At 58.7% G+C, this 25,704-nt stretch overlaps 2 protein-coding genes across 2 annotated transcripts in view; both read left to right on the top strand.

Annotated features, from left to right (window-relative positions):
• Positions 1-10,517: 10,517 nt before the first annotated feature.
• On the top strand, positions 10,518-11,967 carry VOLCADRAFT_46763 (uncharacterized protein; the record flags this gene model as incomplete). Its single annotated transcript, XM_002955284.1, has 3 exons — positions 10,518-10,706; positions 11,318-11,499; positions 11,886-11,967. Coding segments are annotated over 3 exons (453 nt in total), but the record flags the coding sequence as incomplete, so codon positions are not given.
• A 4,090-nt stretch (positions 11,968-16,057) lies between these two features.
• The window catches only part of VOLCADRAFT_96179 (uncharacterized protein), a gene marked incomplete at both ends in the record, with an annotated part of 13,228 nt that continues 3,581 nt past the window's right edge, over positions 16,058-25,704 (top strand). Inside the window, 15 exons of the mRNA XM_002955283.1 lie at positions 16,058-16,149; positions 17,265-17,481; positions 17,835-17,898; positions 18,472-18,525; positions 19,114-19,196; positions 19,625-19,771; positions 19,883-20,039; positions 20,192-20,577; positions 21,375-21,419; positions 21,615-22,556; positions 22,899-23,039; positions 23,939-24,105; positions 24,412-24,560; positions 24,615-24,716; positions 25,172-25,206. Of these exons, the coding sequence (XP_002955329.1) occupies positions 16,058-16,149; positions 17,265-17,481; positions 17,835-17,898; positions 18,472-18,525; positions 19,114-19,196; positions 19,625-19,771; positions 19,883-20,039; positions 20,192-20,577; positions 21,375-21,419; positions 21,615-22,556; positions 22,899-23,039; positions 23,939-24,105; positions 24,412-24,560; positions 24,615-24,716; positions 25,172-25,206 (2,781 nt within the window). The remainder of the gene's footprint in view (positions 16,150-17,264; positions 17,482-17,834; positions 17,899-18,471; positions 18,526-19,113; positions 19,197-19,624; positions 19,772-19,882; positions 20,040-20,191; positions 20,578-21,374; positions 21,420-21,614; positions 22,557-22,898; positions 23,040-23,938; positions 24,106-24,411; positions 24,561-24,614; positions 24,717-25,171; positions 25,207-25,704) is intronic.

Here is a 25,704-nt window from a genome sequence, read left to right as displayed (position 1 = left end):
TGGATGGCGGTTGGTGAGTTCTACCTTGTGCTTTCGGCCTAGGTGCTTAACCTCCATTGGCCATGTACGGTGTGTAAGTGCCACATGGCCACCGGAACACTCAGATCCCCACTCCACCTAATCCATGATTTAAACATCGGCAACTGGACATTGGCGGCTGGACTACTACCTTTTGCAGAAAACCCAAAACCCACCTGCTCCTTCCTTTGTCTCCTTCTTCACCCCCTTCGCCCCTTCCCGGCTTCGGCAGGTGGGACCAAGTAGAGCGAGCTCTGGCAGCTACGGCACAACACCTGTCTGCAACTCACGCTTGGTGGGTCGGTGGGATACGAGGGGGGGTGCATGTGGCAGGAGGGAGGGCTGTAATGGGGGGTTACAGCGGGTATGTTCGGGAATTCCCTAGATGGATAAAATGGAAAGGACTGGGTGGGGGCAAGGGATGGTGATGGTAGGAGTTTGATGTGAGGGACGGAAGGCTAAAAAGGGAGGTAGGGAAATCTGTCTTCCCTTCTTCCTCCATGCTTTCCATACGTCCGTTTCCATACAGCCCCGCATCCACCCAGACGTTTTTGTGTGTCATGGATTCCACATGCCCACATCCCGCCCATTCCGCACCCACTGTGCCAAGCCCGAGCCGTTTCCCTGTCACCGTTTCTACCCGCCCTCCTCCTCCTCCTCTTCCTCTACAGCATCTTCCTCATCTCGGGCGACTCCTCCTACGCCTCCCCCCTAGCAATTGTGGGGCCCCCCGCACCACCCTTGTGTATTGGCACGCCGTTGCCGCTGGGCTGGAGCTCCGTATCGGGGCTGCCAGCCTCAGCTACACCCTGCCCCTCCTCTACTGCTGCCAGTCCGTTGCTGACGGAGAAGGGACATGCAGCGGCGGCACCGGCGCCGGCGCCGACGGCAGCGCCGGCTGCGGCAGTTGGGGTGGGATTGGCCCCGGGGCCCGTGACAGCGTCGGTGTCGGGATTACCGGGAGTAACAGCAGCAGCAGCAGTAGCAGCTGGGGCGCCATCTTGTGCCGCGGCTGCGCTGGTGGCAGACCAGGTGGAGTGTATGTATGGTTGGTTGGTTGGTTGGTTGGGTGGGTGAGTACGTGCCTGGGTGGCGTTTTTCGTGAGTGGGTGAGTGAGCCGGGGATACAAGTGCGATGTTTGAAAAGTTACAACTGACAACAGAGCATCGTTGTGGAGCAGCCCCCCCTTTCGCCCTTGGGTCTAAAACACACACTCACGAAAAACGCCACCCCGGCCCGTCCTGCCGCTTTCCCCGTTCTCCCCTCTCGTCCCACATTCCGTACAACAGTTTGGTAGAGACATCGGCCGTCTGCTCATTTATGCTGATGGGGAGGAGCAGCAGTCTAATACGACGACGAGCCGAGGCGGAGGCGGAGGCGGGGGTTCCAGTCTGCCGTCCACTGCACCGCCGGAGTGGCGCTATCTGTCATCAACACGTTCTACGGAGCCGGAGACAGCAGTGGCAACGACCCCTGGAGAGGCGGCCGCCGCCGCTACCATAGCAGCAGCAGGTGCCGGCGGCGGTGGGAGCGGCCCGCGGTGTAGCGCTGGCGGCGGTGGCGGTGGCGGTGGCGGTGGCGGGGGTTGTTGTCGTCACTTTGCAGCAGTGGCGATTCCCTCGGGTCAGCAGCCTCTGGGGGCCCTGAGCCTGGGGGCGGAAGGTGAGAGGACCAGAGGACGAGGGGGAGGAGGAGGAGGGAGGGCAGGATGATCATTGACACAGTCACCAGTTGTCCAATATTGTTATTGTATCCTGTTCCACCAGTGGACCAGAAAACAATCACCCGGGAAGGATGTCAGGACGTCGGCAGGCGGAGACATGACATGTGGGGGAGAAGGAGAGGACAGGAGGAAAACCTAAGTAGAGGAGGAGCCGGGATGCTGTTGACCTGGGAGGTGTGCACCGTAAAGAGGTTAGGAAGGAGAGAGGAAGAAGGGAGGGAGGGAAAGGGTGGAGGCTGGGTGGGTTGCTGGGTTCCGCTCAGCTCCCGCGGGCATGTCCACATTTCGCGTGTGTGAGACCCCCATCGAGTCGATTGCTTCACCCGTCCGTGGTTCGTCTTAACGAACCCCTCGAGTCGAGTGTTTGACACCCCCCCTCGACTGCTTGAGAACTACCTACCAGTGATTACCGACCAATGATTATCAATTCCACGCCGCTAGGTCGCGGCCGACCCGCCTCCTGGACGGCCGAGGCGCTTCACTGTACGGCAGCGATGTTGTCGTCCACGTTGAGGGTACCGCAGGTATGGTGGGGGATGGGATATCTGGGCGGGGGGTGGGAGGAAGGGCCTGGGTCTCATAGGCCCGGAGGTGTGTATGTGTATGTATGTGTGTGTTTTTTAAGTTCCGGCCTCCTGTCCCCCGTCACGTCCTCCTTTCCCCCACCCCACATCTCCTTCTTGTACGGCCTCCTGCCCATCCTCTCGGCCTCCAGGTGGATCTCGCGTGTCGCTCCCTGTCAGAGATCTCCTCCGCCACCACCATCCACCAGCTGGTCCGCATCCTTCTGGGCGCAGCTTCGGAGCTGGTGGTGACGGTCACCCGCATTGAGACGCAGGCACGAGTGGCCTTCCTGCAGCCGGTGGGTGGGTAATGGGAGGTTCGGGGAGGGAGGGAGGGAGGAGGCCACGATGAGCCGGACGGGCTTTGCTGCTTGGGCAGCGGAATGAGGAGACGGGGTGGGATAGGCTACCAACAAGAACAACAACACCGTTAACATCAAGCACCACCAACACCGCCAAGCGTTTTTTCACACCGCCTCGCAGCCACTCTTCCCCCGGCGAACCCTTACATATACATACCCCGAAACACACAGGATGTCGAGGCGGCGGCCGTTTTTCAATCCGCCGCAATCGATGCCCTAGGACCCACCGTACGGCGGCGTCTCAGCGAAGTCCTGCTCGTAGACACGTCAGCCACGCCGGCCTCCGGCGGAGGAGGCGGCGGAGGTGGCGGTGGGAGTTTGCTGGGCATGCTGGGCGGGCTGCTGTTGGGGGGTGCCGGTGGGGGCAGGGGCCTCGCCGGCTGCCCGGCGGTGGCGCCTGTACGACGCAGCCTCGGGGGTACGGAAGTATTGGCGTCGCGAACTCCCAGCTTGGCGGCGGCGGCGATTGCTGGGATGTCTGTTGGTGAGGTACTTCCGGGGAGTGGAGGGGCTAGGAAGGGGTGTGTCGCCACTATGTGTGTGTGTTACATATCGATCCGGGCCTGACACGTTCATGTGTGTGTACGTGTGTATGTGTGTATGTGGGTCTGCACACACATACTCATTTGTGTGCGTGTATGTATGTGTGTGTGTGTGTGCACAGGCTGCTGAGTTCCCCAGCGATTTACAGCACGGTCACAGCCTGCCACCACCCGCAGCTCATCAAGTTATGGAACTACCTTAACAACGGTGAAGACTAACCGAAAACTAACTCTTCGTCCTGCCATAACCACACATCTGTTAACTCACAACAGACAACCACCGGGATAGCTTTGCTCGGGGAGCACACGGAGCACCGTCGGAGGAGGTGGGTGGAGAGAAAAGGGGGGGAAAAGAGTGTTTGAGGGGTGGGTGGGTAAGTTGCAGCGCACGGGGGTTTGGAATGGAGGAGGTGGGGTGCTGCGAGGGAAGGGGGAAGGGGGAAGGGGTTGATAAAGAATGAAGGAGGACGGCTGTGACCGGCGTTTTTAACCACAAGAAAAAGTCCTTGCCATGCAAATCGCTGGTCACAGCCGTCCTCCTTCAATTTTTAATGGACAGGACCGCGCACCTACTACGCACCCATGCAACCACTCACGTACCACACCTAACACAGCCCCACGCTGCCGCTGCCGGCCTTGCCACCACCACCACCACCGCCACCTCCCGCTCTGTCCCTCTTTCAGTTGCCGGTGTGTCGCGGCCACTCCCTCCCTCTGAAGCACACCCTGCTGCTGGAGGCCCTAGCTCAGGGCACCGGGCTCTGCATTGCGGACTGTAACGCCTACGTGCAGGTGAAGACGCCGTGCAGCAGGTTCATTGTAGTGCGGATTGTTTGGTGTGTTGTTGGGTTCCTACCGCCCGCCTTCTCGTTGTCGTTCTCGTTGTCGTTCTCGTTGTCGTTTGAGTACCGCCTTGTTGGGGTTCGTCTTGCCGCCTTCATTAATCCCCCGCCACCGTCCCCCTTCCTGGTCGCCGCCTTCAACAACGCCTTTTGGTCAGTCCTACTTCTGGTACACTCTTGCCCTGGCAGCAGCTTTACTCGCTCGTGGTTCGTCTTTCCCCCCCCTTTGTCTTTCCTTGGCATCACCTTCACTCGTTCGTGGTTTGTCTTTCCCCCTACTTCCCTCTCCCCCCCTCACCCCCACAGGACAGCAAGGTGTACCCCCGCGACCTGGCCATATCCCGGGGTGCAGCTCCCGCCCAGTCCCTCGCCCTGGCTACCTCTTGCCACTGCGGTCGGCCCCTCCTGGCGCTGTACGCCACCTACCACTCCATTCTGCCGCAGGCGCTGTTGCAAACAGTGGTGCAGGAGCTGGGGCAACTGCTCAGGGTGAGAGGGTTGAGGGGGACGGGGGCGACGGGGAGGGGGAGGGGGGGAAGAAGCAGGTTGGGGGGGAGGGGGAAAGTGGGGGGGAAGGCACAGGAGGTTTTGGTTTCGATCCGCTGGCACTGCCACCGGGATTGCCGCCGCCACTGTTGCTGGACCTGTATGAGCTGTCGGTCGCCTCGTCATCTTTCCTCGGCCTTTCAATCCTTTCCGCTTCCACCTAGGTCCCCCTCCTCTTCCTCTCTGTCCCTGCCGGCCCCGTCCCTGCCCTCAATCCATATACGTGAGTGCGGTCCCTGCCCTGTATATCACGTGCCCTCGTGTGTGTGTATGTCGTACACAGGCCCTAACCGCCAGCGTGGCGGCCAAGGTGGAGGGGTGTCTATCCGCCGAGTGGGGCTACCTGAGGCATCAACTGCTGGTAGGGGTGGAGGGTTTGGGAGGGGAGGTAGGGTTTGGAGGGTTTGGAGGAGAAGGGATGCGGTGGGGAGGACCACGCGGGGCGTGGTGGATTCGGATCTAGCACCTAGGATTTGAATCTTTCAAGGAACTGCAACTCACTCCTCCATGCGTCGCCTTTTCCTTCCCCCTTCTCCTCCAACCCATCCGCAGGAGTCTATGCGCTACCGCAGCCTCCGCAGCCTCCAGGGGGGATCCACGTCCGAAAGTGCGCAACAGCGCGCCGCTGCCGCCGCCGCCGCAACGGCCGCAGCACCGGGGCAAGCATGCTCCGGAAACGCCGCCGCCGCTGCCGCCGGAAATATCCCTGGCTGGGAGTCACCTGTCGGACGCGCCAACGCCGCCGCCGGTAACCCCGGTAACCCCCTGGCAACCACCTTCATCCACGCCGCCAACGGAGGCACGCCGTTCGACTCCCCTGCCCAGCCTCGGTCTGTGGCGGTTAGTGCGGGCAACCTGGGGCCGGGCATTGACGGCGGTGGCGGCGGCAGCGGCAGTGCTGGTTTGCATTTGGCACTGGAGCGCTCCCGAGGAGGCGTTGGTGGTGGAGGTGGGGGTGGACGTGATGGTCGTACCTCGGGTCGTGCTTCATTCAGTTTGGAAGCGGCCAGTAGCCCGCGAGGTGGGTGGGCTGTGGGGGGGGGGAGAGCTGGCTGCATGTGTGAAGGTTGCAAGTGTCTGACCACTGCCCAGGGGTTGCTGCCCAGCCCCAACGGAAAGCTCTCTCCCGCGGACGGGAGGGGCAGGGGGAGGGGGAGGGGGGCCTTTGCCCCCACCTAAGCAGCCGAGAGCCGCAGGCTCGCTAACTCCGCTCTTCGCCCCCTCCGGGGATGCGAGGCGTCGCGTTTGTGTGTATGTCTGTGCGTCTGTGTGCGTTTGTGTGTGAAAATGGACTGAGCGCGGGGAAGAAGGGTTGGAGAAGTGGCGTGCATGCCATTTCTAACCGGAGCGCGTGTGTGTATGGGCTTGGGTTGGGTTGGGTTGGGTTGGGTATAAGGATGTCGGGGTGAGGACACCTGGCAAAGCATAGGTAGATGGAAGTGCGAGGGCGGGGAGGCGGACGTCAGGCGGAGGTGGGGGTAGATGGCCGTGCGTATAGGGTTCGGTCCAAGAACATCAGACTCAACATGATGCTGTCTGTAAGTGTAGCAGCTGGCCGCTGAAAAGGCCTCTCGAGATGCTGGTGGTCGCGCTCTGCGCGTATTTATAGAGCCGTACTGTGTACCGGCTGCTATAGTAAGGAAAAGCTGGGAAAGCTCTACACGCTGTAGATGGCGGTGTGTGACCTGCCCCGTGCGGACGGAGAGTCCCCCCGGGTTGACGGAGATGAGAATGGCACCACACGTCGGCACCGCACCGATATACATACATACATACATACATGCGTCTGTTCTGGGAGTGTTTCAAGAGGAAACACCCCCCCTTGCCCTCATGTCCTGTTCTGTCGGGTCGGTCCTCGCACACTGTGCCCACCGCCAGCCCACTGCGTCCCTCGCTTTTTATTGCCGTACCTGCGCCGTACCTGCGCCGTATTGCAGGATCGTCTAAGCTGGCGCCTCTAATTGCTACACTCCACGACCGGTTGAAAGCAGCCCAGGTGGGGCGGGCGGGGCTGGGGAGTGGGAGCGCAGGGGGGAGGAGGTGTGGAGGGTTTGATGGCCTAACAAGGACCGGTTGGTTTCGGAGCACCTGGGCATTCTGCGTGCTTCATAGGGGATTGCCGTGCACTGCACTGTATACGCGCGTGTATGCGCGCGTGTGTGTATGTTTGTAGGTATGTGTATATGTGTCTGTGCGGTGCTCCGTGGGCTGTGCGCGTTTGGTACGTACGTGTTTTGCAGGCCTCCCCCTACGACGCTAGCCAACCGAAACCGACCTGACCGACCCAACTCCGAGATCAGGCTGGGTTCCTGACTCAGCCTGTCTTCGGGACTGATATTCCCCCTCTCAACTGTGTGCATCGTACATATTCGTACATGCCGTACAGGCGGAGCAGATGGCCAACTGCCGGGCGGCATCCCGTATGCAGGACCTGGAGAGCATCCGGATACTTGAACAGGTTGGTGGACTTCGTGTGTGGTGGGCGCTGGTGGTGGTGGTTGTGGTGTGGGGATGGGAAACAACGGGTTGCGCGTTGGGCCCAAGGGGTGGGGGGTGGGGAGAGAAGAAGAGAGATGTATGTGTTTGCTGTTGCATGCGTTATGTTCTCCGTGAATGGGGGAATAGCGGACACGTCGTGGTGGGGTTACGGGGTGGAGGTGGGCAGAGGCAGAGGCGTGGTCACAGGTCCCTGGGTAGTTGGTTAGTCCGTTAGTGTTGGTGTTGGTGGGGTAGAAGGGAGGTGTTATTGATGAGTGATGGCATCCGTGGCTGCGGGGGGCTTCACCCCTCACCCAACGCCTGATGCCCCCTCAATCACAACCCGTCCGAACCCTAAACCCCTCTCGTCCCTCGGTCCTCCTGATTTGTGATTCCTGCTTCTGGGTGCCCCTTCCCCCTTCCCCTTTCCCCAGCCGCAGCACTCTTTACTTGGCAGCAGCTTCACTCGCCCGTGGTTCGTCTTTCCCCCCTTTTCCATCCACTCCCCCCACCCCGCGTTCGCCCCTCGCGCTCGTGTTGGTGCTCGTGCTTGCTTCCCCGTCCAGCCACTCACTGGTTTCCTTATCCTTCCTCCCTTTCCATTTATTGCCCCCTCCCCCTAGATTGGCCGTGGTGGCTATGGTGTGGTGTACCGCGGGCTGTACCACGGGTCGGAGGTGGCCATCAAGGTCATTCAGGAGGTGAGCTCTGAGGACGTCGTGATTGCGATTACACTCCCCCCTGGAGCCAGCTAGTTCTTTTTTAGGTACCCCGCTGCCATGCCCTCTGCCCTTTCCCCTTTTGACCCCCAGGCTGAGGTAGCTGCCCCCGGCGGCTCTGGGAACCCGGCGGCTGGAGGTGGGGGTGGTGATAAGGGTCTCCGCCGTATGAGCAGTGTGGCTCTGGAGAACAAGCACCTGCATGACGCCATAGAGCTGGTGGCGTCTGTGGGCATGGGGGGACATCCAAACATTGTGCAGGTGGGCGGCGACGCGTGCGTGTGTGGTGGTGTGTGAGGAAAGGGTGAGGGAGGGAGGGGACTGGGGGAAGAGGGAGGAGGGAGACGAGAGAGGGGTGTATGTGCTGATTGAAGGAGCCACACAGCGGCTTTAGGGGGTTCCGGGGGACAGATGGCTATCTGCTGGGAGGTCGAGTACTCGTGTTCGTGTGTATATGTATGTGTGTGTGTGTCGAGAGAATGTAAATATATATGTACGTATGTATGATGTGTGGGACACGCCCCACATGCCATAGCTCTCCCTGACTCCTGGCCTGCCTGCCTACCTGCCTGCCTACCGGGTTGTCCCCACCTGTCGTAAGGTCCTGACCTTCTTCACGGACGTACGTGTGGTTGTGGGTGATGAACCCGTGGACGCCAACTTCAATCGGCGACTGAGCGGTCTGGACGGGGTGGCCGAGCTCCTCAGACTCACACGCATGCCCTCAATACTGGAGACAGCGCCCTCGCCACCACCACCACCACCACTACCTCCACCACAACAACCAGCTCAGTCAGTGCAGCAGGTGCAGCTACAGCAGCAGCAACCGCATGCGGAGGGTGAGTGCCGCGACGTGGCGCGGCGTGGCGTGGCCTGTACCCCGCCCGGTGCTTCCCCCTTACCCCAATTCCCTCCTCATGCCTATTCGCCATCTTGAAGGCACTGTGGAAAAAAAGGTGTTTTGTTTGATGGCCATTTGATTTTGCATGTGTATGGTTTGCGCATGTGCGTGTGTGTGTGGTGTCGGGTGTGTATTCGGGGGGGGTTTCGTCCGGGGGGGTGGATCTGGGAGGTATTCTCAAGAGATGTGCTTGTTGTTGGTCTGCTTGGCGGATAAACATGGTGCGGCTGAGATCCGAGATACTGAACAAGACACATAATGTGTCATACACCCTGTCCAACGCCGTACATTCCTCTCCTGCCGTACAGGCTCTGTACCGCGTAGCGGCGGCGTGATAGTCCTTGTGCAGGTGGGTTCGGAGCTACGACTAGGTGTTTCCATGCGCAGCAACGACTGGCTCTCAGGACAGGGAGGGAAAGTTAGGGCCGGCCCGCAACGACGAGGAGCAGCACGAGGGGGATTTGTATGCGAATGGGAAATCGGCTCTCCAGGTTTTACTTCTGCTCCAATATGGACTATACTAACTTCACCCAAATTCCGGAGGCTTTCTTCTCCTCCTACATTTGGCGTATCTCTAGTTATTTCCTCTTTGGAAGGACTCGAACTGCTGGCGTCCAAAATCCGGAACTCTTCTGGAGCAGGAAGGGGAGGAGGAAAAGGAGGAGGACAGGGAGGAGGAGGAAAATGGAACTGGCAAAGGAAGTCGGGCGGGTGTCACGTGTTTAGAGGAGTAACCGACATGCTGGAACTGTGATGCTTCGTCAGCACCGTACACGTCTCCATGCTGCTCTGTTTCACATCGCGACGCACACGTATCACTGTACGACTGTGTATTCTGTGGTAAAGAGTACGGACAGCCTGCCTTTCTCATCCAGCCCACCCACCCACACCCACTTACCAACCTTTCGACCTGCGAACATCATCATCATCATCACCCCATGCACCCCGCGAATCGTCAGGAGTTTTGTGATGCGGGTACGCTCAAGACCGCCATCAACCAGCGGGCTTTCTACCGCAATGTGGGCCCTACGCGAGGTGAGGGCGGAGGGGAGGTTCAGGAGGTGGGGGGCGGAGGCGAGCTGCGATGATGATGAGTAGTGATGGCAGGGGTGGCTCTGTTGGTAGTTGCGGTGGTCGTTGTGGTAGTTGTTGAGGTGAATATGATTGAATGTGAGGATGGGCAGGCGGGGTAAGGATGGCGGATATCGGCAGGGAGGGAGGGAGGGAGGCAGAGACGGAGAGACGGCAGACACTCGCGCGGCGGAGCATGGCGCCAGGCAGTTAAATGTCTCTTTTCCAGCCCTTTCTGCTACTGTCACCGCTTCCGCTGTTGCTAATGTTATTGGTAATGCTATTGTTGCTGAAACTGCTGTTTTTACTGCTGTTGCTACCGCGGCTGCTGCTGCTACCTCTGCCCTACGTCGCCGGCCCTTCAGATGACCGACACAGCTATGGACACCTGCAGCTGAACCTCAAGGTGTTGTGGGGGGGGCCCGGGGAGGGTGAGGGCGGATGGGGGGCCATCACGTGTGTATGTATGTACGTAATTTGGGTGATGTTGCGGTACACGGTACACATGTCCGTGTTTTGGGGTCTCGACAATGCGCTCAGGCATTCCATGGTTCATTTTCCCCTCCTCCCCCCCTTACCCCTCCCTCTCATTCCCTTAAACTCCCTTACCTACGGGCGTCCCGCGGTCCCCGCTCCTGGTCTACCTCAACTTCTCCTCTTTGCCTCCTCCCCTCCCCTCTTAACCCCCGCCCCCCCCCCGCCCCCCCGTCCCCCCCCCCTCCTCTTTCCCCAGTCCGTGTACTCTACCCTGCTGGAGGTCGCTCTGGCCCTGCGCCACATGCACGGCCTCCACATGGTGCATTGCGACCTCAAGCCCCAGAACGTGCTGCTCAAGAGCTCGCCCAGGGACCCGAGGGGCTTCACGGCCAAGCTGTCGGACTTCGGACTGGCCAAGATGATGGCGCACGACGAAGAGGGGCAGCTGGTCATTGACGAGGCGGTGGCCAGCGGGTGCGGGAAAAGAGGGGGGAGAAGCACGAGGAGGGGGCATGGGGGAGTCGGAGGGCGTATTGCATTGACGGAATCGGTATGAAACCCAAATGAACTTAACCTAACTACTCAACTGCCTAAAACTACCCGAACCGCCTAACTGCCTAACTGCAGGACTCTGACCCACATGGCACCTGAGAGCCTGGCAGGTAAAAGGGGGTTGCCCCAAAGATTTCTCCAAGATTGGGGCTGGGGGGAGGCAGCCCGGGGCCTTTTGGGGAGGGGGCCCGAAGGAAGGGAAGGAAGGGACTGCTCCCACGTAAGCTTGCGTTCAAGGTCTGTGGTTGTGTGAGGGGTTTGTGTGTGTGGAGAGGGTGGGGGCAGGGGGAATTCGCTAGGGCGATTCGCTTCGCCTTTGGTGTTCATGCGTCTCACGTGTCGGAGGAATATCCAAACAAACCACCTCCCCATCTCCGCTCACCTCGTTCGCGGTTGGGTCCCACGCCTTGCGAGTCAGTTCTGCTTCCCGCTGTAACCTCCTTAACCTCCCGGGCGCCCCTCCCCCGTCCCTTTTCCCCCTCTTTTCCTCCCCTTCCCCTCCAACCCCGCACACGTGTTGAGTTGAATTCAGGCCAGAAGCAGCTGACCGCCAGCATCGACATGTTCGCCTTCGGCATCCTCCTGTGGCAGATGGTGTGCGGCACCCGACTGTACCAGGGGCTCAACACCAAGCAGATCATCCGGGGGGTGGTGCGAGAGAACCTGAGACCGGTGTTCCCGGCCTGGGTGCCCCTGGAGTACAGGTACGGAATACGTGCGTCCAGAACATGACCGGCGGAATGATGTTACTTTTACTAATAATCATAAGGATAATAGTAAAAATAATAATAATGATAATAATACTATTAGAGGATTCCTTCGTGGAGGGTTAGGGTGGCCAGGCCTGGCGTCATGTTCTTCTTTTGGCCTGGTTTGGAACCACCCTATTCCTCTATACTTATTTTCTGGGTGCTATTGTGTGTGAACCTTCCAGCTGCACCCAGCAGGCCCAGCCCACCACAGAGCCACCGCAGTCCCGCACACACCTCCTTCCCTGACCGCGCTTGTCATCAATAAATACTCTTAGCCTTGCCTCACCATCGCATCCCCCCTGCAACCCACCCACTCACCCACCAATCCTGGGTTCCAGGCGGTTGGCGGAGCGCTGCTGGCACGCCACCCCGTCGGAGCGCCCCACGGCCAGTGCCGTTGTGGCGGAGCTGGAAGCTATGATAGAGCAGCACAGCAGAGCTACATCCGCAGCAGGTGCAGGAGGAGGACCAGGACCAGGACCAGCTGTATGGAGGTCCTCGCAACGCGGGCCTGCTGGACATGGACACGGCCACGGGCCACATGGCCACGGGCCAGCCGTGGGGCTCGATACGGTGGGCAGTCCGCGTAACCCACACGGCCACCCGCACGGCCACCCACACGCACATGCGCAGCAGCTACAAAACCTGCACCAGATGCAACACCCCCAGCAACAACAGCAACAGCAGCAGCAGCAACAACAGCAGCAACAACAACAGCAACAAGCAGCAGTGCCGGTGCCGGTGCCGGTGCCGGTGAACTTGTACGGTGGTGGCTTTACTGCAGGCGGCACGGCGACCGGCCCGCACCTCCACTTGAGCCAGCGAGAGGGTATGCCGCAGCGATTGGGAAGTCTCCGAGGCGGCGGTGGTGGGTCCAACACGGGCATGAGTCCTGTTCCTGCCCCATCGGGTCTAGGGCTGGGGCCGGGGAGGCTCATCATCTGACGGCTGGGCTGTAGGGCGCGAAGGGCGGTGAGTGGAGTGCTGGGACCCGGGTAGCCCTCTGTGTGCGGGCTGGGTTGAGTTGCTGCTGCCCTGTGGGGCTCGGTTGGGTTGGGTTGGGTTGGGTTGAGCTATGATGCTTAGTGGCTGGGGGGGGGCAATAGCAGAGGCCGTGTTTGGTTTTGGTTTTGGTTTTGACGGCCTGTTGAAGCGGGGGCTGAAAGCAGCTCTCTGAAAGTGCAGCAACAGGACTCGCGTCGTCTAGCTGTGTGCCGTATACGGACACGATACGTGAACCCCTAATTATCTTCGTGTGTTCACGATGATGATGAAATAGTACTTCGTATGTATTCAGATCGTAGTGACTGTGTTTTTGTACGCCGTCGCATCCCGCTGTGTCCTCCGGCGCCAAACTACGAGGCTGCCTCTCATGTGTGTGTGTATGTGTGCGCTTCTTGCAAGCGCTATTTCATTCTCAGGGAGTTTCATACGGCATACGCACATGCGGTGCGAGAGCCAAGTACAGCCTCTCCCAGGCAGTAGCCCTTTCAATCTCCCGACAACGGGAGCCAGTTAGAAATCGGAGGAGCCGGAACAATGTAAACAGTACGTGTGGGTACGTGTGGGTACAAAATTTATTTCGCAGATTAGATATAGTAGTCTTTTGTGGTGGTAAGCATGAAGGGCCGCTTTGAGGCGACCTGGGGGCTGTATGGATGGTGTTACGTAACTGTACGCGTGGTGGGTATTGATTGCTCAACGTGAAGGCCATACGCGCTGCCGAATGCATGTCGTGCCTGTATGTATGCGTCTGCACGTGCGCGCGTATCATGCTTCGGCCCCACAGACTGCCCCTGGTCGGCATCATATCCCTAATGATGCCTCATGTTCCGATGTCGTGTGGTGCCGGACCTGCAAGAGGGCCGTACCGCCTGTGTCATATGGCAGGAGTTTTTGGGGCCCCCCCTGTGACGGAGGGCAGTACACGGAGGACTGACAAAGCAGCAGCAGTGGCAGTGGCGAGGGTGGTGGTGATCACGATGACGGTGGTGCTAATGGCGTCTATGGTGGCGATTATGGCCTTATGGTGGAAGGTTGGGGCACAGTTCAGTTAGTCAATGGAAATATGGCTAGGGAGGAGGAGGGGCCCGGGGGGTTAATCTCTGTATGTATGTCTAATCTGTCGGCTATTTTGGAGCACCTGTGGGAGGCAGGAGGGAGGGAAGGGATTTGTCGTGTCGTGGTGGTGGAGATGGCTGTGCGATTATAGCTGGGTTGCTGGATTTTGTCGGGCGATTACTGGATGGCGGTTCTTTCCAAAATAAGCATTTGAAAGTTTGTCATCATTTGTTGGCCCTCGGCTTTTTATTTCGTTTGTTCGCATTTTCACCAGTTGGTGCATCAGTCGCGAAGCTGGTGTCGATTGTGGAATACATACGTTGTTAGTGCGGCGGTTGGGACATTCTCCTCAGCAGCTAGTAAAGCTCTCGCAAGGCTGCCAGGGGATTTCGCCCATCCTGGGTTCTCTGGCATCTTCCCATCATCTTCCAACGTCGGATGGTTTCCGTAATTATACACGTAGTTGCGCCTAAGGACGTGTCCAATAGAGGTGGAGCCGTTGTAGGAGGGCGACGAGGGAGGGAGAAGAAGTGAAGGAAGACGACGACCAACTTTGAATGCTCCTGCGTGATCTATGTCTGCTGTGCACTTCATTTCTCAATGACGTGCTGTGCATGTATGCCAATATGTGCATATCAATACCGCGATTCTGTTGTATTATGTGTTCGGAACGACCCGAACCAGTCGAAGCAATTACCAGCGAGAGAAAAATGTCCATGAGGTGTTGCTTGGTCCAAAGATAGGACCCAATAAGGTAGGAGAGCGAGGTATGTACGGGCACCGTACGCGCACGTGGCAACGCAGTTGCGATTTTCATCAAAATCACCATCATGAGTGACGCAGTGAGGGGTTGCAAACATGTAAGTGGCGGATGCGGTGACGGGCTTGCGGGTAGGGGCGCGGGGAAGGGGACGTGTATCGGGCGGGTTCGGACGAGGAGTTGGCATGCAACCCAGGGGCTTGGGGCGCAACGCCATTGCCGAGTGCGGGGTTTGGCAGTACCGCCGCTGTGCATCTGTGTTGTTTGGCTGTGGAAACCGCCAAAGGAGTACATTATGCACAATGATGTTGGATGTTGTTTGGTCGTTGAGTACGGCAATGCTTTCCGCGGCGGCAGGCGCAGTAGGGCTGTGTCCTTATCCCCGGGCCCACGTGTGGGGGGGTCCTTATCCCCTTACGGTACCGGCCATAGCCGCCATAGTAAGAGTATTTTATCGGTTGAAACGCAAATGTGTAGGCAAGGCGGTGGCGTGCTTACTGGTGATGGAGTTTGCTGATGAGGAAGTCAAGATCTTTTGAAAGGTCGTTGCATTTCAGGTCATTGATTCAACAGTTGTTGTAACGGAAATCATCTGTGTACTATGTTCCATTTCAGCCACGCCCCAGCATAACCGACTCGGGCACTGCCACAAGGTGAAACTCATTTTGTGCAAGCTGGAAAACGGTATTACGTCAACTGGTTTGGCTATAGCAGCATGCGCGCGGCTTCTGCGTGAATGAGCATATGACTATCGGACCAAGACTAACATGGTGCGTGTCGGCGAATGTTCAGAAGGCCTGCGCAATGCGAGGGTATGTAATATGGAATATGGCAACTGCCAGCATTTCTGGCAGTATCGTGTGGCCCAGAGTGCTTGTCCGTTTTGCGAACGACAGGGTAAATGCATCGCGGAGCTTGGTTGTTCGGCATGTTAAGAGTCCCAAGGGGAGGGCTTATGCTTCATACTTTCATACGAGGTCGAATTAAAAGACGCCAGAAGGATGCAAAATGATCAGGGAAAGGAAAAATTAGACAGGGATGTGTGTGGCATGTGCACCGACCCAGGTTACGAATTTAATTCAAATGGTGCAATATGCGATAGAATAGTTAAAAACATCCCCCAAATCCGGGTGTGGCGATCAGGCCCTTGTGTGCCGAACTGATCGCATATCGGAGCGCCTCTGGACTTCATCAAGGAAGTAAGCTGAGCACAAAGGCGTTTGTAATTATAAAATACAACAATATGACGGTCACGATATACATACTTGTATGGTAATCCAGTCAGGTTGCAGAGATGTTGAGTTTGTAAGTAACGAATTCGGTTAAGATTTGCATCGGAAAAATCTTAAACAAGGCAAGCGCCTTGCGCTCAGGGGGCTTCCCCGCGGGTGAACTTCGTTGCTTCAAGCTCTCTACGCTTCTCGCTGCTAGCCTTAGCTGTGCAACCACAAACTGCGGTACGGTCCGTCTGGTCCTGGACCATTCATAGGTAAACAGCTCTACCTAGTCGCTCAGCCTTTCATAACTAAGCAGCGGAAATGCTTTTCCTGTATCCTGCAACTACTTAAGGGCAAAGATAACCGTCATATTGAAACCACACGGGCAGAAGAGCTGGCCACGAACATAACATGCGCTGCTTGACTGACTGCTTCGGATTTGGTTGTAATAATAACCTTTCCCGTGGAAGCGATGGTTTTCAAGATTCCAGTTCTTCCTCGGGTGGAGTTCGGTCCGTGCCAGGGGGTCGACGCGCTGAAGGAGAACGATGCAAGGAGCAGCTAGTAAGTATGCTGGTATTTCCATTCATAAAGCGCGCCTACTTGGGTTAACTCCGCAGGTCCAGGGACAAACTTGCGCTTCGTTTTAACCGCGCGCAAGCTGGTCGCTGCGCTTGCCTCTCGGATGGCTTGAGATAATTGAGGTTTGAAGTAACTGTTTTGCAGGACTGGGCGGGACTGGTTCCTCTGCTTACCGGAGACGCCCCGCATGGAGAATGGTGGGACACCCTTCAGAGTGCATGTGTGGCGCTTACAAAGCGCCTTCCTGCTGACCATGCAAGGTAGGATACAACGCGCTCATCGCCGCATTACATGGATGCAATTGTTCGGGTCCAAGTGACAGTTGGAAACTTAACGGTTTCTTTCCTATGGTAGTGGCCGCCGCTGTGCTGAGAGGGCCGGGGCATATCGAAAGCCAACAGACGTAACGCCACAAAGAGTGATATTGTAGTGATACACCTTCTTGAAGGGAATCCGAACTGGGTCCACAGAAGCCAGCAGCCCGGGCTCTTGGTTGCCAGACGGTATGGGCCAAAGCCCAGGTTGCGGTGTGGCATCAGCCATGACTGACTGACTCCTTCCCCTCACCACACCAGGTGCCGACCAAGGGATTGCAATGAGGTCATAAAGCTAGCACACCTTTCTGTACTGGCTCACGTGTCCGGACTGATCCACATTTTTACACTATCGCACATTTTTTCAGTGACCCACATCCTTAGTCTCTTATCTTGTTTCTCAGCTTTCTTCTTTACTTGGACTCCCACTCCCACTCCCACTCCCACTCCCACTCCCACTCCCACTCCCACTCCCACTCCCACTCCCACTCCCACTCCCACTCCCACTCCCACTCCCACTCCCACTCCCACTCCCACTCCCACTCCCACTCCCACTCCCACTCCCACTCCCACTCCCACTCCCACTCCCACTCCCACTCCCACTCCCACTCCCACTAGGCTTTTAAACCTCCCCAACCCCAATCTATGTCTCCATCTCCCCTTAACCTCTTCTCCTTCATCCTGTTCTCCCATTCCGAACCCCCCAAACTTGTCCCCAAACATACATACATATAAACATATGTACATATGAACATATGAACATATGAACATACGTACACACAGCATCTTCATGATGGCGGGTGCTGGCGTAGCGGCGTTAGCCACCTCAGGGGATGTTCCCCTGCTGGGGTTGCGGCTGGGGCAGCTGCTACTGCCGGGCACGACAACCGCCTACAGCAACGGCACTTCGGACGACGACTCGTCTCCCCTGGGCGCTGCCTCCTCCCCTTACCCCTCCCTGGATGTGGCTCTCCTGGCGGCCACTTTGCAGGAACAGAGGGTGAGAGGGGCCGGGGCGTGTACATTGAAGTAAACATTACATGTTATTGTCATTGTTATTTCTATATTATAAATATATGATAGTTATATATGTATTATTACTATTTTTTACACGTACAAGTAATATGTATAAAAAAATCAGTACTCAGCAGGTATATATATACACCTGCTGAGTAGCAGATCGGGAGTGCCAGTTAGTGCGGGGCAGCGGGTTCTGTCTCATTCCCCATGTTCCCCATTCTCCCGACTCGATGACGTGGAAAGGGAAAACGCGCTCGTCACACGCTGACGGGGAGATGCGGCTCCTTCTGCCACATGATCCCCCCCACGCACACACCCCACACACGTGAAGAGGTTGGGGCCGAAGTGGCCCTCGTCGCCTGGGCGCGAGTAGTGGCACATGTGTGTGCTCTTGTAGGTGCTGATTGGTGGCAGTGAAGGACGGTCGGTGTTGAAAAAGGAGAGGGGTTGCGTGTTACCAGAAGAGTGTCGTAGGTAGGGGGCCGGCGCAGGGCGCAGGGCGGTTTACGGTTAGGGAGGAGGCGGGCGGTCAGGCGGCAGGAGGCCGAGGCCTGAGGGGGGGATGGAACCCGAAACTGGGACTCGCTTGAACGTCGGGCATTCAACGCCACATCGCCGCCCACCCTCTCACCGCCTCACCCGCAGGACCCCGTACCGCTGGTGTTTCGCTCCGTTGAGTTGCCTCATCAACATCATCATCATCATCATCAACAACAACAACAACAACAACAACAACAACAACAACAACAACAACAACAACAACAACAACAACAACAGCAGCAGCAGCAGCAACAGTATCGAAAGCAGCACTTGCAACAGGAACACCGCCCTCAGCAGCAGCAGCAGCAGCAGCAGCTGCAAGGGAAGCCAGCACGGCAACAGGAGACGGCTGCTGGCGCGGTGGTGGGCGGCGGCCGCTGCTGCTCCTCCCCCCCCCGTTCTGACCACTCGCTGCGCCATTTCGTGGCAGTGGGCATCCCCGGGGGCAAGTCCCTGTCTGGCATGTTTATTTTGTCGGCGACTGGTGGGTTGGGGCTGCGTGGTGGGGCTGCGTGGTGGGGCTGCGTGGTGGGGCTGCGTGGTGGGTGGGGGTTGATGGGGGCCCTGGTCTTGAGGCTACGTTTGGGTGCGTGGGGTGGACATGTGGATGTGGATGTGGGAAGGCAACACCTGGAGACCTCAGACCGCCCGCCCGAGAAGAAATCCCGACCCGGCGGCCCGGGTGCCCGGGCGGTGCCACCCGCCCATCCACCCATTAGCCTGAAGCAGTCGTACTAGCAGTTGCGCAGTCGCAGTTCGTCTCGATTCGCTGGGTCTCTTCGTCCTTCTCCTCTCCTTTTGATTCCGACATGTGCACACACACACACACACAAACATACATACATACACACTATAACTATACCACCCTGTAACAACATACACACATACAAACACACATACAAACACACATACATACACACATACATACACACTATAACTATACCACCCTGTAACAACATACACACATACAAACACACATACAAACACACATACATACACACATACATACACACATACATAAGGGCGCTCTCGTCCGTATCGTCCTGGCTGCTGTCCTGCCGCCCACTCGCAGGTGCCGCCCCTCCTGCCGCCTGGCAGTCCGAGGGGCTGGGGCTGGTGGCGGCACTGCTGGCCCCGCTGTTGCGGCCGCCGCAGGTGAGGGGCCCGTGGGTAGGGGCCTGGTACGAGGGGGGGGTGCGGCCCGTGTGTGCGCATGTCGGTCATCATGCATGTGTGTGTATGTGTGTGTATGAACGTTGTAAGCCGGGCCTGACACTGGCCAGGGACTGCTGTGTGAGTGTGTATGTATGTACGTATGTATGTGTGAATTCCAAAAAGTGGGTCACAGTTGCGCGCCCTGGGCCCCAGTTTCTCGAACCACAGCCGCACCATTCTGATGTTCCTGAGCGAGAGTGAGTGCGCCCATGTGTTCGTGTGCGTGCGTGTATGTGTGTGTGTGCGTGTGTGTGTGCGTGTGTGCGTGTGTGCGTGTGTGCATGTGTGCATGTGTGCATGTGTGCATGTGTGCATGTATGCGTGTGTGTGTGTGCCCAGCCCAAACCCCGTCCCGGCCTTGTTCTCAGGTTCCCCTGGCTCGCCGTACACTGGCCGAGCTGTTGGCCGCCTCCACCATCAACGACCTTGTCCACGCCCTCAGCGCCGCAGCGTTGGACCTGGTGGTGGCGGCGGTGAAGGTGGCCATGCAGCCAAGGGTGGCGCTGCTGAGGAACGTAAGTGCGTCTGTATGTATGTGTGGGGATGTATGTGGCCCCAGACCTATGTCCCAACAAAAGCGATAATGAAAGCGAAGACAACCATGTCACTCTACCTCCCGTGCGCAGGATGGCACGGCGGCGGCGGTGTTTGCCGTGTACGACGGCGTCATGGGTGCGGGTGGCGGCGGCGGCGCCAGTATGTCTGCGATGTGCCGACGCCGCAGTCGGGATGTGGTGATGGTGGATGCGGGGGGCAGCGGCTTCAGCACTTACAAACCTCCAGGTGTGTGTGTGGGGGGGGGGGATGTGTGCGTGTGTGCGTGTGAGGGGGATGTGTGTGAGCCAATCGGCCCCGGTTACGTCCAAATTTGCAACCCAAAGCGCTTGGGTCCCAAACATACATGTCCATTTGCATGTCCGCCTGTCTGTCCACAGATTTCTTCATGTTGGGGCAGCCCTCAGTTCTGGAGCGGGACAGCCTGGGAACAGCGGGACGGGACGGCACGGGCGCCGGCGCCGGCGGCGCTGCTGCCGCCACCACCGCCACCACCGCCAGCACGGGCGCCGGCGCCCGTCCGCTTCTCAGGGGTGTTGGTACGACGGACTGTTCCGTCCAGCGGCTCCAGGGAACGTTAACCACCACCGGAGGGGGGGTTGGGGGATGTGGAGGCGGAGGTGGGGGGGGTCCCTCGGGCGCCTCAGGGCCTCAGGGCGGCCCCGGGTGCCGGGGCCAGAGCCTGCCGCTGCAGCATACCCTGCTGGGGGAGGCACTGACCCGTGGGTCGGGGCTCTGCATTGCGGACTGTAACGCCTACGTGCAGGTGAGGACGTCGTCCAGTAGTGATGGAGCATTGTGTGTATTTTGCCATCGGGAGGAGTTGATGTGGCCTGGCGGTTTGAGGGCCCCTTGAGGGCCCCTCGTACACCGATTTGCTCAATGTTTTGCTGAAGCGAGCTCCCTCCCGTGTCTCTCTCCCTCTCTCCCGGTGGCGGCCCTCTCCGGCCCCCTCCACTCAATTCCCAAGCTCAATATCGTAATGCCATCTGGTTGGTAGTCAATGGGGGTGTGAACTCCTCCTCATTCCCCTGAATCTGGAATGGACTTGGCAGCAGCTGTAGCACGTAACTCGTTTTGCAACCCAGCTACGGCCACGTCGCCGCCAAGACTACCACTACTACTACTAATACTCAAATCATCGCTGGTCAGAAAATATACTCCTGATGCAGCATGTATCTTCTCCTCCTGGACTATTTCCGTCTATTTCTGGTATATCTGCTTCATTCGCCAGTGGTTCGTTATCATCCTCTCAACCTGGAGTGGGGTGGAGTGAAGATCGCCGCTTTCTCCAACCCTATGGGTAAACCACACGCACACGCACGCGAATGACGCACGCACGGCGCTGTGACGGTTCTCCTCCCGCCAAACAGTGTGTGGTCGTACATTCCATGTTGTACATTGCAGGACAGCAAGGCCCTTCCTCGCGACTTGATGATCTTCCCCCGGGGTGGGGTTGGAGGCGGAGGGACGCCCCCCCAGTCCCTCGCCCTGGCCACCTCTTGCCACTGCGGTCGGCCCCTCCTGGCGCTGTACGCCACCTACCACTCCATTCTGCCGCAGGCGCTGTTGCAAACGGTGGTGCAGGAGCTGGGGCAGCTGCTCAGGGTGAGAGGGTTGGGGGGGGGAACGGGGAGGGGGAGGGGGGGAAGAAGCAGGTTGGGGGGGAACGGGGAGGGGGAGGGGGAGGGGGGGAAGTGGTTTGACGATGCCGTGCCGTTGGTCGTGCATGGCTTTCTTGCTAACTACAACAACATGCACGCATAATACACACACGCTCCCAAAACACACACGCCCGCACAGGCACTCACCCCCACGGTCGCCGCTCTCTTGCTCCCGGGGGGCCCTATGGCGGACGAATGGAGCCTCCTGCATGACGACCTGCTGGGGCCCGCCAGTGTGGGCTTGTGTACCGGCAGTACGGCAGTACGGCAGAGGGCAATCAGCCCTATCATCTCGGCGACAACGACACCCGGGATGGCGGTGGCGCGGGCAGCCGCCGCGGCGGTGCACGCCTCGCCGTCGCTAATGCTAGCCGGACCAACGGCAACTGCGGCTGCTACCGCCGGCGCCGGCGCTATTGCTGGCGGCGGCGGTGGCGGCGGCGGCGGCGGCTCCGCTTTCGGCAATACGACTTGCGGCGGCAGCCAGTCTTTTAGATCCTCTGGGAGCAGCCCGGCCCCCGCCACGCCGACGGCGACGACGGCAGGGGCGGCGACGGCGGCGACGCCGCTTGGCATTATGGCAAATATCGGGGCCTTTTTTCGCCGTACCGGCCCCGCCGGCAGCGGCCGCCAGCCTGACACCAATAAGACCGATAACAACAAAAACGACCACCACACCAATAAAGAGCCAAACTCGCCAACGGCTACGACAGATTGCGGAGCCGCGGCACCGAATGATGTGGTCGTTACGGCAATGGCCGCCGCCGCCGCTGCGCTCACGGCCGATGCGGGCGCCGCCGCGGGTGCCGCCGCCGCCGCCGCCGCCCCCGCCGGCGTCGACAGCCGTGTCGATATCAACAGCACTGCTAGTAAGCGGCTCGCGGCGTTTGTGTCAGGTGGTGGAGGCGGCAGCGGTTTGCCTCCCGCCAGCGGCGTGCGTTCAGGCGTGAGTCGTACGGCATTGGCGCACTCGCATACGGGTCGTACATCGTTCTCCTTGGAGGCTGCTGGCAGTCCGCGGGGTGGGGTGCGCTTGGCGCCCCTCATCACGACGCTACATGACCGGTTGAAGAGCGCGCAGGTGGGCGTGCGTGTATGTGTGTATGTTTGTGTGAGTATTTGGGAGATAGAAGTTGAGGTGATCATGCGGTAACGGTATTTCTCTTCCGGTTTTCCTTACTTTCTTTCTTTCCTTCCTCTTTTCCTTCTTAATCTGACCGGCTCCACAACTGCCTTTCACCCTCAGCCCGCATTGGCCCTCCCCCCCCCTTGCGGCCTCTCCCCTGCGCGTCATTCCCCGGCACTCCCCGGCAGCTCACTCCCCACTTCCACTCGCATATGTTGACCCCCCAACCCTAATGTTGTCCCCCCCCCCCCCGACACAACTCCCCCTGCGGGGCCTACGACGACACGCTCCTTGCAGGCGGAGCAGCTCACGAGCCACAGCCGCGCCGCCTCCCGCCTCCAGGACCTGGAGAGCCTCCGCTTCCTGGAGAGGGTGGGCAAAGGGGGGTACGGCTCCGTGTACCGCGGGCTGTACCACGGGTCGGAGGTGGCCATCAAGGTGCGTTGGAGGGGGGGTTCCTAGAGGGACTGGAGGGGGAAAGACGAACCACGAGCGAGTGAAGCTGCTGCCAAGGCAAGAGTGTACCAGAAGTAGGACTGACCAAAAGGCGTTCTTGAAGGCGGCGACCTCGGGATGATGTGTGGGACAGGGGGGTGTATCTTCGCCCGTGGCAGCTACCCTGCGAAACCCTGCCTTCCCCGGTATTTCGGGGCACCCTCATCCAGTCACTCTAGTCATCTTCTCAGTGGATCGCTCAGATTCTGCACCAACTCCAGCATCCAACGGAATCTGCCGGGTCGACAGCGGCACAACTCCATTCCTGGTCGGCTCGCAGGTTAACTTTATCCCAGGTCACCACCGTCCATCAACTAGGGGCGCATACCTTCCACCATTGGAAGGATTTTTGACCCTAATGGATATCGATCCCGGGATCTCCCGGGGGCAGTGGTCGCGCCTTACCAGTAGTGCCAAACCCTAGTATGATGATGTAGTGAAGATGATGTGGGAAAACCACCTACCTAGCCGCCAAGACTTAAATAAGCGCGGAAAAAAACGCAGTACTGCCAAGCCGTAAAGAAGTTAAGATAGGTGTATAGGCGGCGGAAAAGTAGTAAAAAACTGCTGACGTGAAGCTGAAGGGAATGAAAGGGGGGAGGAGGGTTTGGCTTTGCAAAGGAGGGGGAAGGGTCCAGGGGGGGTTCCTCCCCCTCCCCCTCACCACTCGTAACTCCACATCGGACGCCTTGATTGGCACTTGGGGGCCAGCTTAGGGCGCCATGTGCCATACCTACTAGGCATGAAGGGCCTTACTCCCACCGCCCCCGCCCCTACCTGCGAAATCCTAGCTCCCGTTAAATTTCCCTTTTCGTTGAAGCTGTTTGTACTTTGTTGTACAGGTGGTGGAGGACCCTGGGCTGGGCAGTGCAGCAGCCGCGCCCAAGTCGCCTTCCATTGAAGCGGCTTACGCCGCCGGGGTTGCCGCCGCCGCCGCCGCCGCCAGTGGGGCTCTGCGGGCGAAGCACCTGCACGACGCCGTTGAGCTGGTGGCGTCTGTGTCGATGAGGTAAGGGACCTCCCTGCGCTTTGTACGACAGTCTGGACCATGGTATCGTATACTACGCCTATATATATATATATATATGTCTGGCCTGTCACGCTACCTGTTGAACACTTTCATTTTTCCTGACCTTGCTGTTTCAGTTTTTGAATTGGCGTCGTCGCCCTCAGCCAGTTCTCATCGGTCAGTTCTCTCCAGCCCTAATTAGCATAACCCCCCTCCCCTCTCTCCTCCCCCGCCCTTTCTTCTTCCCCACTCCCCTCTCCCCCCGCCTCCCCCCCTTCTTCCCGCCTTCGCCCAACCCCTACCCAGCCACCCCAACATTGTACAGCTCATCACCTACTTTGTGGACCTGAAGGCACACCACCACCAACGAACCAAGAAACAGACGGCAACCACCACAACCACCACCACAACCACCACCACCACTACCACCGCATGCACCCGACCTGAAGGTGGAGGTGGGGCTGAGGGCGGCCATGTCGCCACAGCCACCGCTGTCGGTACCGCCCCAGCCACCACCAACGCCGACACGGGCGCTGACGGTGAATCGGATTTCCTGCAGCTCGTCCACATGAGCTCATCGGGACTGGATTCCACCACCAGCAGTTTCACAGGTGAGTGCCGTACGGTACCGGTACGGGATGGTGGCCTGTTGCCGTACGGTACCGGTACGGGATGGTGACCTGTTGCCGTACGGGAGTAGTGTTGATTCTTTCGTCTTCGGGTATGGTATAGGCGGTTGGGAAGTTGGTGGCGTGGCCTTTTGATGTCAGTTTTTTCTTTGTCACAGCGCGGAATTGGTGCTATGCCGTATCCACGAGAGTTTGTTGGTCGGAAATGTCGTGGTGCTGCTGTTGCTGCTACCTTTGCGACTATTGTCACTGCTGCTAGCTAGTGTCGCTGCTGCTATTGTTGATACTGTTGCCGCCGCCGCTTACTTTTCCTGCGCTCCTAATGGATGCATGAATGCATGAATTGCAGTCTTATCCGCCTCTCCGTACTCCCATACCCCGTACCTCCCCACCCTGCTCCCTCCGTTCAACCCCCGGGGCCCTGCTCAACCCCGAAGAGCCCGCTGGCAACGAGGCGATTGTCCTCGTGATGGTGGGTGCTACGTGGCTGCCGGGGGGAAGGGGGGGGGAGGGGGAAAGCCCCAGAGGCCCGCATGGCGAGGAGCGGACCTCCTGACGGGTGGTGGGGCAAGGTTTCGGAGCAGTGTGCCAATAGCAGAGCGACGGGGGCAGGTAGCAGGGGTGAAGGTGGGGCTCCCCCTGCATTAGCGACGGCAGCAGTAGTAGCAGTAGCAGTAGCAGCAGCAGTAGCAGTAGCAGTAGCAGTAGCAGTAGCAGTGGCAGTAGCAGTAGCAACGGTAGCCTTGTATCGCCTTACATCTTCGTGCCTGGCACTGTAATGCTCTATGGACCTCCCACCGACAGGTTGCAAGCAATGTGCTGTGACCGTATTTGTGTTCCTAACCTTCTACCCTTCTACCCCTCTACCCTTCCCACTTGTGCTTCCTGCATACGCTACTCTCTCCACCCCTCCCCCCCCCCTCTTTCTCCCTCTCCTCCCCCCTTTCGCCCCTCGCCCCCACGCTGTAGG

Source organism: Volvox carteri (assembly GCF_000143455.1).
Source record: "Volvox carteri f. nagariensis unplaced genomic scaffold VOLCAscaffold_50, whole genome shotgun sequence".
Taxonomy (NCBI): Eukaryota; Viridiplantae; Chlorophyta; class Chlorophyceae; order Chlamydomonadales; family Volvocaceae; genus Volvox; species Volvox carteri.
The sequence above is the reverse complement of the archived record's forward strand: the minus strand, read 5'-3'. Positions and strand labels throughout refer to the sequence as shown.